General features: G+C 33.7%; 1 protein-coding gene across 1 annotated transcript; it reads right to left on the bottom strand.

The window, feature by feature from the left end:
• Positions 1-1497: 1497 nt before the first annotated feature.
• Positions 1498-12130, bottom strand: PDS3 (phytoene desaturase 3). The gene is made up of 15 exons (XM_022303409.2): positions 11970-12130; positions 11340-11845; positions 11120-11252; positions 10903-10991; positions 8020-8077; positions 7397-7552; positions 6747-6895; positions 5982-6101; positions 5550-5763; positions 5356-5458; positions 4226-4273; positions 4072-4117; positions 2765-2952; positions 2099-2261; positions 1498-1749 (listed from the first exon to the last, which is right to left on the bottom strand). The coding sequence occupies exons 2-15, from the start codon at positions 11541-11543 to the stop codon at positions 1690-1692; spliced, it is 1731 nt and encodes a 576-aa protein (XP_022159101.2). The 5' UTR covers positions 11544-11845; positions 11970-12130; the 3' UTR covers positions 1498-1689.
• Between the last annotated feature and the right edge of the window lie 1585 nt (positions 12131-13715).

The raw sequence follows: 13715 nt of genomic DNA on the forward strand, positions 1-13715 counted from the left end.
AAACTCACAATTATTTGACCTGAGATATGTATGTCCTAAAATTATGTACTCTTTCAACAATGTTCTTACTAGTCATCTTTGGTGACTATAAGAAAAGTAAAATAAATGAAAGATTGCACACTAAATTTCAAATAAAAATAAATTTTTTTTAGTACAACCAAATGTGAGGTATGAGGATTTAACCTTTCGACAATAGAATAAGTAGATGTCATTTATCTTTGACTTATTTTATGTTAACTATTAAGAATAAGTTAAGATATTATATAGTTGACTAAAACTTATTTTATATCTAAATGTAGTATATAAATATAGTTAATTGTATACAACCATTTATCAATGAATCAAGTACATTGATTTATTTTAACAATAAAACAAAAAATGAAAAATACAAAAATTAATGAAAAAAATATACACATAAGAAAAATAGACGTAAAAAATGCTCTCAAACATAAGAATCTTAAAACTCATATTGTAAGAGGACATCGAAAGCTATTTGAATATCTCGTATGAGTATCCTAAGATGCCTAGTAAAACATGTAGACATCTTATATAACTCTCAAACAAATATGAGAATTTGGATATCCATCTTATGAGAATCTTTAATTCCTACCCAACAAATGAGCCCCTAATCATATCATATTTTTTTAATAAATTTTTAATATATTTGAAGATAAATTAATACATGAATAAAGAGATTAATCTTTTATAATTTTAAAGACGAAATTAAAATAACAAAAATCAAAACAAAATTTAAAGACGAAACGATACATATGACAAAACCATATATATTTTTACAATAAACTCTACCTCTATCATAACTTTAAGATGAAATAACCTAAACATATCTCAACTTGTTAAGACATGTATCGACTAGAGGTTTGAATTTCCACCCAGAAATAAAATATTTTTTAATGTCAAAATCACTTGTAATAAATGGACAATTTAAATACCAAAACTTGATGCTTATTTAATTTTGACCATTAAATTTTCAAATGTTCAATTTTAATCCCTAAATTTTACATTAGAAAAATATTGTAACTATTACCGTAATTTTTCATAAATTATTTAACATTAAATAGATTTCAAAACCGACAGGTAACCTACTAATATGACTTCAAACATTTGTCTAAACGCCCATCTATCGATAAATAATTTATTACAGAAGTTAATAGCAAATTTTAAACGGGGTTTTATGTACCTAAAAATAAAAAAAAAAAAAAAAAGGGGTTTTATGTAAATTTCAAGAACAAAAACAAAACATTTGAAAATTTCACAATCAAAATAGACCAAGCGTTAAAGTTCCAGGACAAAAATAAGATTTAGACCAACCAATTTTATTTGATTTATTTTTTTTTTTTGATAAAGTATTTCATTTGTTTTTCATTCAATGTTACACCAAAATTTGCATTAGATGACTCATTTTCACAACAATCATGAATAAATTAGATAAACCTATAGACATGGTAAACATTTTGTTAACTCAATCAATGTCACATCTAAAAGAAAACATTACAAAAATTATATAAAATCAAGCAATATGTAATATTACACATCAATTGTGAAATCAAAACCACATGCAACATATGAGATTAGAATTTGTACCATTGCAGCAGCACGTCTCTACATGGTTTTGAAGTTTGCGAGTCTTATTTTTTATCATTTTCTTCCAAGATTACCTTAAAGTTCTTGTCACCGAACGCCCGCCTCAGCAACCCGTCTTTGCTCCCGAGCAACGAGCATTTCATAGTCCTGCAATATGCAATACATGACACATAAATGCACATAATCAAAATGTTTCTTTCCTTCATTTATAATGACACAAACAGCCCCATCACACTCATTCTTGACAACATCCACATCCTTGATAAGAGAGACAAAAACCACTTGCTAAGCTGAAAGCCACCCCGGAAACATCCACATCCGCGTCAGCAACCCGTCTTACACTCACATTTTCCCTCTATAACAAGGTTATCAAAGCCGACACGAGGATAGCTCAATTTGGTCAATGCATTACTTTCCAACCTTAGAGGTCGAAGGTTTGAATGACCACCCCTATTGAACTGAAGAAAAGGTAAAAAAATGTTATCAGGGAAATTACCTTCACAATAGCCTGTGCACAAAGCTTCCCTGAGAGAACAGCACCTTCCATTGAAGCTAAATACTTCTGTTTTGTGTAGTCACCAGCTAAATAAAATCCCTCAATAGGCGATCGCTGCAAGGGGCGACATGGTTCGCAGTCGGGCACAGTTTTATAAACCGACCTGTAATTGATATCAAATAAGTCTGCCAATCAACAACTGTCCAAGCAATTTTTTTTAAACATTGTTCAATAACTAAGGGTGTCCAAATTATTATATACACGTTTGATAGAACCACTTCGCAACTATTATGGAATTTGGAGCAAAAATAAGAACTATAATATCTAGAGTAGATGGCCACAAAAACTAGAAGTTAGAATATCTTAAGGAAAGAATCAAACTGAAAGGAGATTAGATTGCCTATCTTGATAATTTCATCTGTAAATTAAGTCTCTTGGAGCCTCTTGATTTATCGATTAGCTGTTAGTTTTTCCTATCAGTTATCCATTATATTAATGCTTTTCTATGAGGAAAAAAAAAAAAAAGAAACAAACTTTTATCGATGAAAATGAATAATAATGTCTAAAAGATGCAAACTCCCAACGGACAGAGATTGACATTGTTTGATTTTGTTGATAAAAACAAACAATTTCTTGTAGAAAAGAGTGAGCAGACTGTAAGTTTACCTTGGGGTTTTAACAACATGGTACTTGACAATCTTAGCTTTGCTCTGATCAGCAGAAATTTCATCAGGAAAGAGTTTAGCTAGTTCCACCATTGTGGCATCAATAATTTCCGACTCGCTCCGGGAAATCCACTCTTCTGCAGGTGCAAAGACTAGCTCCAACATGGACTGGTTTGGGTTGTAATATTCCTGTATCAACAAAGCATCAGGCAGTATCATAGCCGGGCATACTAAACTGTGGTAACAAAGATATCAAAAGCTCTAAAAGATATGGTTAATTTTAAAAGAAATGAGCAACAAGATGTAAAGCATCCATTCTAAGGTTTTTCAAATTTCATATTGTGCTTGAAATGAGAAAATTAGACCGCAGGCTAAGAGCAAGCGGAGTTGTTGGAGCAGCTAATGAACAGGTATGTGAAGACAAGTGGCACAAACAACAAATTCACATAATAAGTAATAGGTTAAATTAATTTTAGTCTATACTTTCTATACTTTCAAGATTGCATCAAATAAGCTCCTGAATGGTAAAAAGTTTCTAATAGATCTTGAAGTTCAAAAGTATCCTAAGTCCCTCAACATTCAATTTTGTGTCTAAAACGGTTCCAATCTATTAGGCATTTTTTAAAGTTTACGATCCGTGGAAATGGTAAGGGAAATGGTAAAATAGATATTCATATGTCTATGGAAATGTGTGATACCCTCGTATTTTGGAGTGCCACCGGATGTGCCAAAAGGACACTTGGAGGTCACATTCCGCAATATTGAAAATGAAATCATAAGATAATTATATGATATCAAACAATTACCACCATGTCACATAGATCACTCCTCCAATCCGTTTTACTTATCAAAGGGTACACACGAACTAAAATTGGAGTTACTAGGATACATGGATATGTATGGGTAGTTACAAGAGTTACTTGGATAGATGGATATTTATGAGTAGTTACTAATCATAAATAGTATATAATGCTTGGTAGTGAGAAAAGAAAAAAAGGAGGATTATCTTTTGGTAGGAATTGGAAGGCTGCCATTATTTAGCTTTTGGGGGAGGGTCTCAACCCTCCGCCCTTAGGTTGTCTCCACTTTTGATAGATCAATGAATACTTTGTTTCTTATCAAAAAAAAAAAAAGGAAAAGGAAGGAGGATTATCTTACATGTATTAGGGGGAGAACCAACTTTAAAGTTTGTGAACTATGTAAATTTCTTTTCTCTACATAAATAAAGAAAAATTGCTACCGTTCACCTATTACCATGCTCATGGATCAAAACCCATCAAATAAAAAGGGGCTTAGTTGAAATAATACCTTACATGTAACCGACATGTCGGCATAAACACTAAGAAGCGGGCTCCTGCATTGAAGTAAAACATCTTTTATCAAACAACAGGGAAATGCATAAAGCTATAGAAAAACTGTTCTATCCCCCAAAACAGAACAAGTTAAGCAAGTATAAACACACCTGCTAAAAAGTAAGTGATCATATGTATTCTTCAGTTTCCTGTCAAACCTGCAAAGAAAAATCATGCCACCAAAGAACTGATAATATAAAGCTCTTGTATTTGATTACATAAGTTTTGAGATATACATGTCCTCAGTTGTAAAAAACCAGAAGCATTTTGACAAGATTCAGACTTGAGAATCTGAAGACAAGAAATAGAAAGTGAGTATAAACGTTCAAGAGATTATTTTTTGTTTTTTTGGATAAGAAACTTGTATATATCAACAAAAATGGAAGGAAACAACGTCCAGGTGGAGGCCCACCCAAGAAAGACTAAACAAAACCTTTCCAATTGTTCATAGACATGAAAAGGTTGTAGTTACAAAAGAAATTGAAGAGACTATTGACTGTTAGCTTTCATCCTTAGGCAAAGAGATCCATACGGAGCTAAGAATCATAGATATGGACACGAGACAGGACATGGTGACATGTATATTTCTAAAAATCTAAGACACGGACGCAGCAAAGATACGTTTATTAAAATATACAATTTTTTTTGAAGTATACATCACTTTATACAAGAAGTAAATTAAAAGCTAATGAGTTTATGCATTTTTTGTGCTTAAAAAAGGAGTTTGATGCATTTTGTCCTATATTATCTATTTCTTATGCTTAACAAGTGTTTGATACGTGTCTAACAAGTGTCAAATTCATACTCGCTTTGTACAACTAGTGTGTGACATATCTATTGAGCTAAGAAGTTTTTGATATGTCAGAGTGTCCGCGTGTCCACCCAAATTGAAGTGTTCATGCTTCCTAGACAAAGTATCTTGTAGATGAGAGTTCCTTGACGATTAAAAATATTCCCATCTAACATCCCAATCAAATTTCGAACACAGGTGCAAATTGCAAAGGAATCCTCATGCTTCGTCTCATCAAACAATCAGAGACAACATTCTTCCAAACAAAAAAAAACTGCTCCTTATACTACTTAAGTCAACTAGTCAATATGGTATCCACATTTCCAGGAAGAACTTAGACGCAATTCATAGGAAAAGATCTTTGGATGTGAAACGTAGGAGTATGTAAGAACATAGGGACCATCACACAGTAGCATGAATAAATCTCAGAGAGGGGGAAGGTACTACTACCATATGTGGACATTGATAACTGGAACTCCAACTAATTTCTCCAGCTTCTTGAAGTATTCAATCTCTTTCCAGTCATTAGGCAAAAGAAGCTTCAGAATATCAACTGCTTGGAACAGATGCATATCAATTTAAGTACAATTAAAAAAATATGATATAATTACATATAAGATTTCACCAAAAACTATGTTACTTACCAGGAGTGGCAAATACATAAGCATCTCCTTCAATTACATTCCCATCGTTTAGTGAGAACCTCTTCACTGTTCCATCATTGTTTAACTCAATTTTTTGTATCCTCGAGTTAAGTCGCACTTCACCACCCAATGACCGAATATGCTCGACAACTGGCTCACAAAGTCTCTCAGGTGGATTTCCATCTAAGAAAGCCATCTTAGAGCCATGCTTCTCCTACAAGAGTTGCATGTCAGAGAATTGGGGCTTGGATCGTAAGAAAAACATGGGATTCAATTCTCGTAAAGTTGCCGCAATTCTAATAACACCACGATGAGATTTTTTACTGGAACAATTGTAGAGGTAAAATACACTAACTAATTCATCAAGATTAACTGTGATTTAGATTCAATTACTCGATCCAATAATCTTATTGTGCAAATAAATAATCATACCTGAAGAAATCGATTCAATGCAATCAAAATGCATTGCATAGAAAGTTCATCGGGGTTAATGAAGTTTAGAGCCTTTGACATAGCAATAAACACCTCAGTTGTTACACGATCAGGTACTCCCTGGACATAAGAAAAAACAAGTGCCATTAGATTTTTTGTTACTAATAATTTATCAGTAAGAAATAAAAAGTTTCCTCCTGTAATATTTTTGAACTACGTTAAATTATCAAGTGCAGTAAATTTGATGAAATAAACAAATAAAATAGTTAGTAAGTACACAAAAATGATCAACAAATAAAATGTTTCTGCCCGTAATATTTTTCTAACTGTACAAGTATTTCTTATTAAAAAAATTATGATAACAACAAACAGAATGAGTAGTATCTGGAAAAGGGATTTTCTCTAGCAAATTTTGTTCAACAGCCTAAATCACTTCTGGCACCTTGTTTTTGGTGGCAATGGAAGGATCAAAAGATGTTTAGATACTTTCTTTGGGCTTTATCCACTGTAAAACCAACACTATGGACAGAATCCAGAGAAAGAATCCCTGTTCATGATTTCCTCCTCAGAGATCTATCGCGGGTAATGAGGTCATAGAAATTCGACTATTTGAGTACTTGTTCATTGAGTACAAGGTGGCTACCACATTTTGAAATTATGCTTTTGAATATTTCCATTGGAAATGGTATGGCCTAGAATTTGAAAATTTCTTCAAGTCTTTGTTGCTCATAGATTCAATAAAAGATTAGGGCGTGCTAATCATACCCGATTTCTCATCCATTCTTGCACAGTTAAACCATCTTGAGCCTCTACATAAGGTTGCCCACCAAGCATTGCCGGCAGGAGCCCAATTGCAAATTTAACTTTCTCTGGCCAAGTAAGCATCTCGTTGTTCCTTAAAATGGCCCATATCCCTGCCAGTAATTCTCAAAGTTTTAGGAAACCTGAATTGGTGGTAACATAAAACATTTACAGAGGCCATACAAAGAGAACTACATGATGATTTTGCAAATAAAGTAATGCATACGACCAGCACCATCAGCAGGCAGTGTGACTCGTATTCATAACACACAAGGAGTTGATGCTAATTCAGCACAAGGTGATACGGCATTTCATTGCCATAGAAAGAAATAAAGAACTTCACAAGATGAACGCAAGTCAACGTTATTGTTGTGCGGTACATATTTATACAAGAGTTTAGTGAGGTAACTGATCAAACAAATTTTATAACCTAGTTCCAAAAGGCTAATTAACTAACTGAACGAACCAGGTTATACTTATAGTACATTTAATAATAAATGCTATCATTGCATATCATGATTAGACCACTAAACGGCATGAAGTTTATTTCAGTCACATTCCAACAAAGTATGCTGTCTTAATAAACTTGTAACTAATGAATATTACTTGCCTACCATTTATGGGTGCAGGAAGTACTTCGGGGAAATCAAATCGGCTGAACTCCCCAGGCTTATTTGGCATAGCAAATATCATTGAATGTTCCTTCCACTGCAAACGGTCATTGATTCCAAGTTCCCCAAACAAGTTCTGCAAATTGGGATAAGCCCCAACTTTCCAGCAAGAAAAGAAGCCAAAGGATCATGAATTAGCATCTCATGCAAACGAGATACAACATAAAGGTCTGCAAATAGCTGGATGTCTAATTGAAATAAGTTTTTTTTTTCTTTTTTTTTTCCAGATAGAAGACAGTTTTATAAATAGAAATGGAAGTATGGTAAACTGATAACTGATATATGAGTAGAGTATATTATCGAACACAATGGTTAAAGGTTAACCTCATATCTGAATTCTTCAAAGAAGAAAAAGACTAGGAAGCTTCTTCAATCAACAGTTTTGATGATTGTAGAAACTAAAATGTTAAGAATATTTTTGACCTGATACTATACAGCAGGGACGGATTGAAAAAAAAAAAAAGGTTTTAAAAACCAAATTGAATTACACTGGTAGTTCTGGAATCAAAAGCAAACGGAACTATTTTCTAACATCAACTGGTTATAATTATCTGCATAATACTCACAAAATATGTGCAGGCCAGTCTCGTACCAGTCTCCATCATTATCTTTCCAAGCAGCTACCTACAAAGAAAGTGCGAACCAAATTTAATAGGGAAAAGCAAGACTCCTTAAGACCTATAAAAAGAATCAAGAATGTTCCAGATAATCAATACAAGTAAAAACTAAATCTTCCAATAAAAAAGCTGTATAACTGCCTCAAAGATAAATTTGAATAAAATATATCATGATATATAACAATATAAACATTTTATAGCTTAAGAAAGGCAAACTTGTTTAGGTTTGAGGAAAAAATAAAAAAACAAGGAGTAGGATAAAGAGATAAAATGATTGTCAAAATATAAATCAAATAAATTACACAAAGATGGTCCTCAGCAACCAAAGCATCCTCACAGGCCTGCACAAACCACATTTTCAAATGGAGGAGAAAATCATAGGAGTGCATAGTGCAATAGAATGTCGGTTGATTCAGATCAAGGATGGGTTTAGCAAATCATTAGAGAAAGAGGATAGATGTAATGGTGAAGTTGACAAGGAGAGGCAACCGTACCAACAAATAAAGTGAAAATCATGGAAACTGTGATAGAGATGCCAGCTTAGGACGTTGCCACAGAGGTGAGAGGAATAACAGTGTACCTAGTGGCACTCCAATCTACGATAATCGATTGCAAAAAAACTAGAGATGCCAATCTTCCTAGACGTAATTTCTGTAATTTTCAAACTTGTTTCTTTCCTGGTCACAAAATTAAAATACAATCCAAATATTGTTTTCAAAAATAAACCCACCAAGTAGAAATTCACTGAATTAAGTGAATTTGAAAACAACAAATTGAATCTAGATAAGATACCATATAGGCACTAAGCTAGAAGGAAGATTCTTTGGCCCATATCAAGTGGTGGAATACATCAGTCCAGTGGCTAGCCCTCATTTTTCATACCTCCCAACTTCACTACTGATCATCCAATGTTTCATACCTCCCAACTACACAAGGCCATGGACAATTGATGTAAACCCAAAATATAAGTTAGTTTATTAATTTCAAAACTTGTATTCACAAGCTATAGCAGCCACTTATTACTAGGCTCAAAAGGATATTGGGAAAATCTGTTTATGGTTTAAACAATACCGTAATCATATTTCCACACAATTCTTTAACTTCCACGAGGACAAGACAGCTATTTAGGGGACAAGATATGATAGACCTCCTATTCCAAGTCTACCATGGAGGGAGAGGAAAAGGGCACGATGGGGCTAATTTAGGCATGAAATGACCTTTTGTGGAACCCTTAGTAACTGTTGGAGTATAGATATTTTATATTTTAATATTAATATTAATTGTCCTTTACCTCTTCCTTATATGATTAGGTCAACCTTGTATATTTGTCTATATATATAGACTTTAATAATGAGAATATAGAACATTGGATTCTCTCCAACCTTAGTCTCTACATGGTATCACAGTTCTAGGTTTCTTGCCCATTAGGGTTTTGATACCCATTCGGGTTTTGTGCCCATTCGGGTTTTGATGCCCGTTAGGGTTTTGTGCCCGTTAGGGTTTTGTCCCTTAGGGATTTGTTCATGGCCATCCAACACAACTCACTACGACCGCCGACCACCGCCGACAACCGCCGCCACCACCGGCCGCCGCCGCCGTCGCCGGTCGCCGCGGTTTGCTGATTCGCCAACGCTCCTGTTTTCTAATTGCTATTCGTGGGTTTCGTCTAGCCGTTCTTCACACCTTCGTCGCTAGTCGCCGTGCGCTCCCATCACCGCCAATCGCCTTCAGCCCTCTGGTTGTCGTGGGGTAGCACTTAGGGTTTCTGGTTTCAGAAAACACCTGATCCGGTTCAAGCGGTCCAGTTCAACCGGTTTGGTTTCAAGTGGTTTGGTTCATCCGGTTCAAGTTCGGTTCGGTCTGGTTCGTCACATTCCAGTTCGGTTTGGTTGATTTATACCGGTTTTGGTTCGGTTCGTTTGTTTCAATTCAATTGGTTTGGTTCACTTGGCTCCGTTCAATTGGTTTGGTTCGATTCCCTTTTCTCCTTCAGATTGGTTTGGTCTGGTTCTGTCGTTTTGTTCAAATAAGTTCGTTTGTTTGTTATGGCTGAGAATAAATCAATCGTAACTTTTGAGGTGATCCCAATGATATCAAAAATCACATAACACAAGTTGAATGGAGAACGAATAGATTATTTGTCTAACAAGTTGGGCATGATTAATATATATGCACCAACTTGAGGGGGAGTGTTAGAGTATAGATATTAGTATATTTTAATATTAATATTAATTTGTCCTTTACCTCCTCCTTATAGGATTAGGTCAACCTTGTATATTTGTCTATATATATAGACTTTAATAATGAGAATATAGAACATTGGATTCCAACTTTAGTCTCTACAGTAACAAATAAATGTAACCGAACACGGGGATCATGGGTATGATGTGAGGGGTCAATTAAAGTGTGATGGGGGTGAGTGTGTACGTTAGGGTACAAGATTTTAGTATTTCATGTACAGGGAGAGCTCTATGGTCCCTTGAATTACCCTAGTTTATCATTTACTATTTTATTAAATGGAACACAAGTTCCTAGAACATCATGACATTGAAATGATTAAAAAAACCAGGGACTCAACCACAGAAACAGTGGACTTGAGTACAATGTGCAGAAAGATGAATATTTTGACAGTATAGCTAGTTTCATATTTGACTAAGAAATTAAAGTACAGTGGATAAGAAATGAAACACTAGAAGATTCAGAATAGCATACTTATTTGTGAGTTCTATACAAAATATTCAGAAAAAATGCGTTATGCCAAAAAAACTCTGGCAAAATGGATAGTCTCAGGTAGAATTAATAAGCAAACAATAGTACTTCTAGCAACCGTACCTTCCCACCTAAAACATCTCGAGCTTCTAGTAAAACAGGCTTGTGGCCAGCATCTGCCAAATATTTTGCTGTTGATAAACCAGCTAATCCTATAGAGTATGAAAACATGATAATATCATCAAACATCAAGAAAAGAAATAACACATTTTTATAATTGGCATCATCTATTTCATTTCCAATAAGAATTTCAGTGAAGCTAAGCAAGAGAATTCCTAACCTGCACCAGCGATCACTACTTTTAACGGTTTAATAGGACGTGCAGAAGTACAAAAACTAGAAGATAAGTACGCTGCTTCGATGAAATTGACAGTATCATCAATCGGTGGTCTAGGGTAATCCAAGCAAACTACCTGTTCATGAAAAAAGATAACAATAACTAATTCCATTCAACAACTACATCAGAAACTGAATACTCTAGAATCTGAATGCGGACAAACCTTTAGTGGTAAAGTCCCCTCAGATGGTTTCCTACTAACATGTCTGCCAGATATTTTCAAGCCATCGCCCACAAACTCACTGCCCCAAAATGCTAAAGCATCGCTCTTCTTACAACCTAAAGGAGAACAGCATCTCGAGGTTGGTTTTGAGATACCCTTTTGCCACCTCAAGTTCAGAGCAGAGACAGATCCACATAGTGACATTTCACCAAACCCACTCCGCAAAATCAGAACTTAGCTCCAGTTCCTTCACTACACAAGCTCAGAAACAGAAGCAGACAACAACAACTACTCCTTCCACCAAATAAAGCATTCGCCAAAGACCCAGGAATTTAAAAAGAAAACCAAACTACTTCGGTGCATGAAAATCAAGAATTGCGCCCAGAAATCAGTTGCAGACCTCCTGAATTTCCTTTTTCCTCAGCGCAAGGCCTGAATATCAGACCAATTTCAACTCCAAGGACACTAGAAGCACCAATCAATCCACTTCTCTAGCCACCACGGTTCTAAATTACTCACAGACAAGAATATGATAACGAAAACAACAACACCCAAGTTAAGTCTGGGAATGTAGGAACGTGGGTATGTGAATTATCCAAAGAAAATGTTGAAATTAAAGAATTTCTATACCTGCCGAGAAATGGGTTGATTGAACACAGTGGAATTTGTAGGTGGCGGAGGTGGGCAGAGCACTTGCCAACACTTTCTGAGGGACGAATTGGCCAGCTTTCCATTTTTTGCCTCTTTATCCCCATTGTGATGAAAGGCTATTTGGTCGTTTCCCAACTATGTGGCTTTCGTCTGCCTTTAAGAATATTCTGGTCGGTTCTTTTATTTAATCAGAAGTTTACCTAAATTTGAATCAACTCTCATTCATGTTGAGCAAAGTTTTAATCCACGTATTCTTAGTTTGAGATATATGTCAATTATTCCTGAATTATACTCGTTTTGGTAAAATATCGAAATCTTAATTTTACGTAAATATTTATGAAAATATCAATATCTATAGATATTTCTAAAAAAGAGATAAAAATAAAAAATTCATAAAAACTATTTAAATTAACATATAATATTTCATCATTTTAAAATAAGTTAAAAATAATTGACATTAATATTATGTCTATATTAATGAGATTTTATTGATAGATTCATATTTTGTAGGTTTTTTTTTTTTTTTGCAATATTATGGAAATGTTGATTTATTCTTTAGGTTATATCCAACTCATGGATACATGAAAATGTCAATGAAAATGTCGACATATAGATTAATAGCTAATCTCCAATTATTACAATTGTTAAACTCGAAAAAAGAAAAATAAATCACAAACGCAGGTTGGAAGATTGAATTTGCAACCTCTTAAAAGTAAGAAAATATATCTTCACCTTCCGATCATTCCTGTGTTGACAATCCACCATGTCGAGCCATCGTAAAGTTTGAATTCACTCCCTCTCAAATTATCCCAGTTCCTCTGAACTAATAAGCCATGTTGGATGGTTAATATATTCGTTAATGCGAGGAATGAGTTTGGATTACTTTTTTAAAAAGTGTTTTAAGTATTTGAGAGACACTAATTAAGTGCTTCTCATCAAAGTTAAAATACTTGCATTTTTAGAAATTATTTTTTATTATCCAACCACATATCCGCGCGTTCAGTATGCTAAAAAAACTTCCTACCACGAAAAGTCATCCCAGATTCACCCGCCCTAATAAACTAATTATAACTTAATTAGTTTTTCTTTTTTTTTTTCCTTTTTCAACAACTTAATTAATTACTACTCTCTGTCAAAAAAAAATTATAATTAGTACTAAAAAAACAAAAAAAAATGAAAATACAACTTAATTAGTTTGTATTTATAAAGAGTAGAAAAAGACATGTGAGATGCACTTGAAATTTATAGTTTTATTTTAAACTATAAAAAATATTAAAAAATTATAATTTAGTTAATTTTTAAAGGTTAAAAAATATATTTGGTCCCTGTACTTTCACTGAGTAACAATTTAGTTCATGTACTTTTCCTAAAATAACAATTTAGTCTCTGAATTTTAACTTGTAACGATTTAATTCCCATAGTTTAAAATTTGTAACAATTTAGTTTCTATCGTACAAAATTTTATTAAAATTAAGTATCGTATGATAATATAATAATTTGATATTTCTAATTCATAAAATATTTAGTCTCTCTTTAGTTTATCAATATATACATACAAAAAACTTAACAAAAAAATTTCATGAAGAGGACTAAATTGTTACCAACCTCAAATTACAAGAACTAAATTGTTACATATTAAAGTTCAAGGACTAAATTCTTATCCATTTGAAAGTACATGGACTAAATCATTACAAACTAAAGTTTAGGGATTAAATTATTACTTTA

Source organism: Momordica charantia, assembly GCF_013281855.1.
Source record: "Momordica charantia cultivar OHB3-1 chromosome 5 unlocalized genomic scaffold, Mcharantia_2.0 BLBB01000005.1, whole genome shotgun sequence".
In the NCBI taxonomy this organism is placed as follows: domain Eukaryota; kingdom Viridiplantae; phylum Streptophyta; class Magnoliopsida; order Cucurbitales; family Cucurbitaceae; genus Momordica; species Momordica charantia.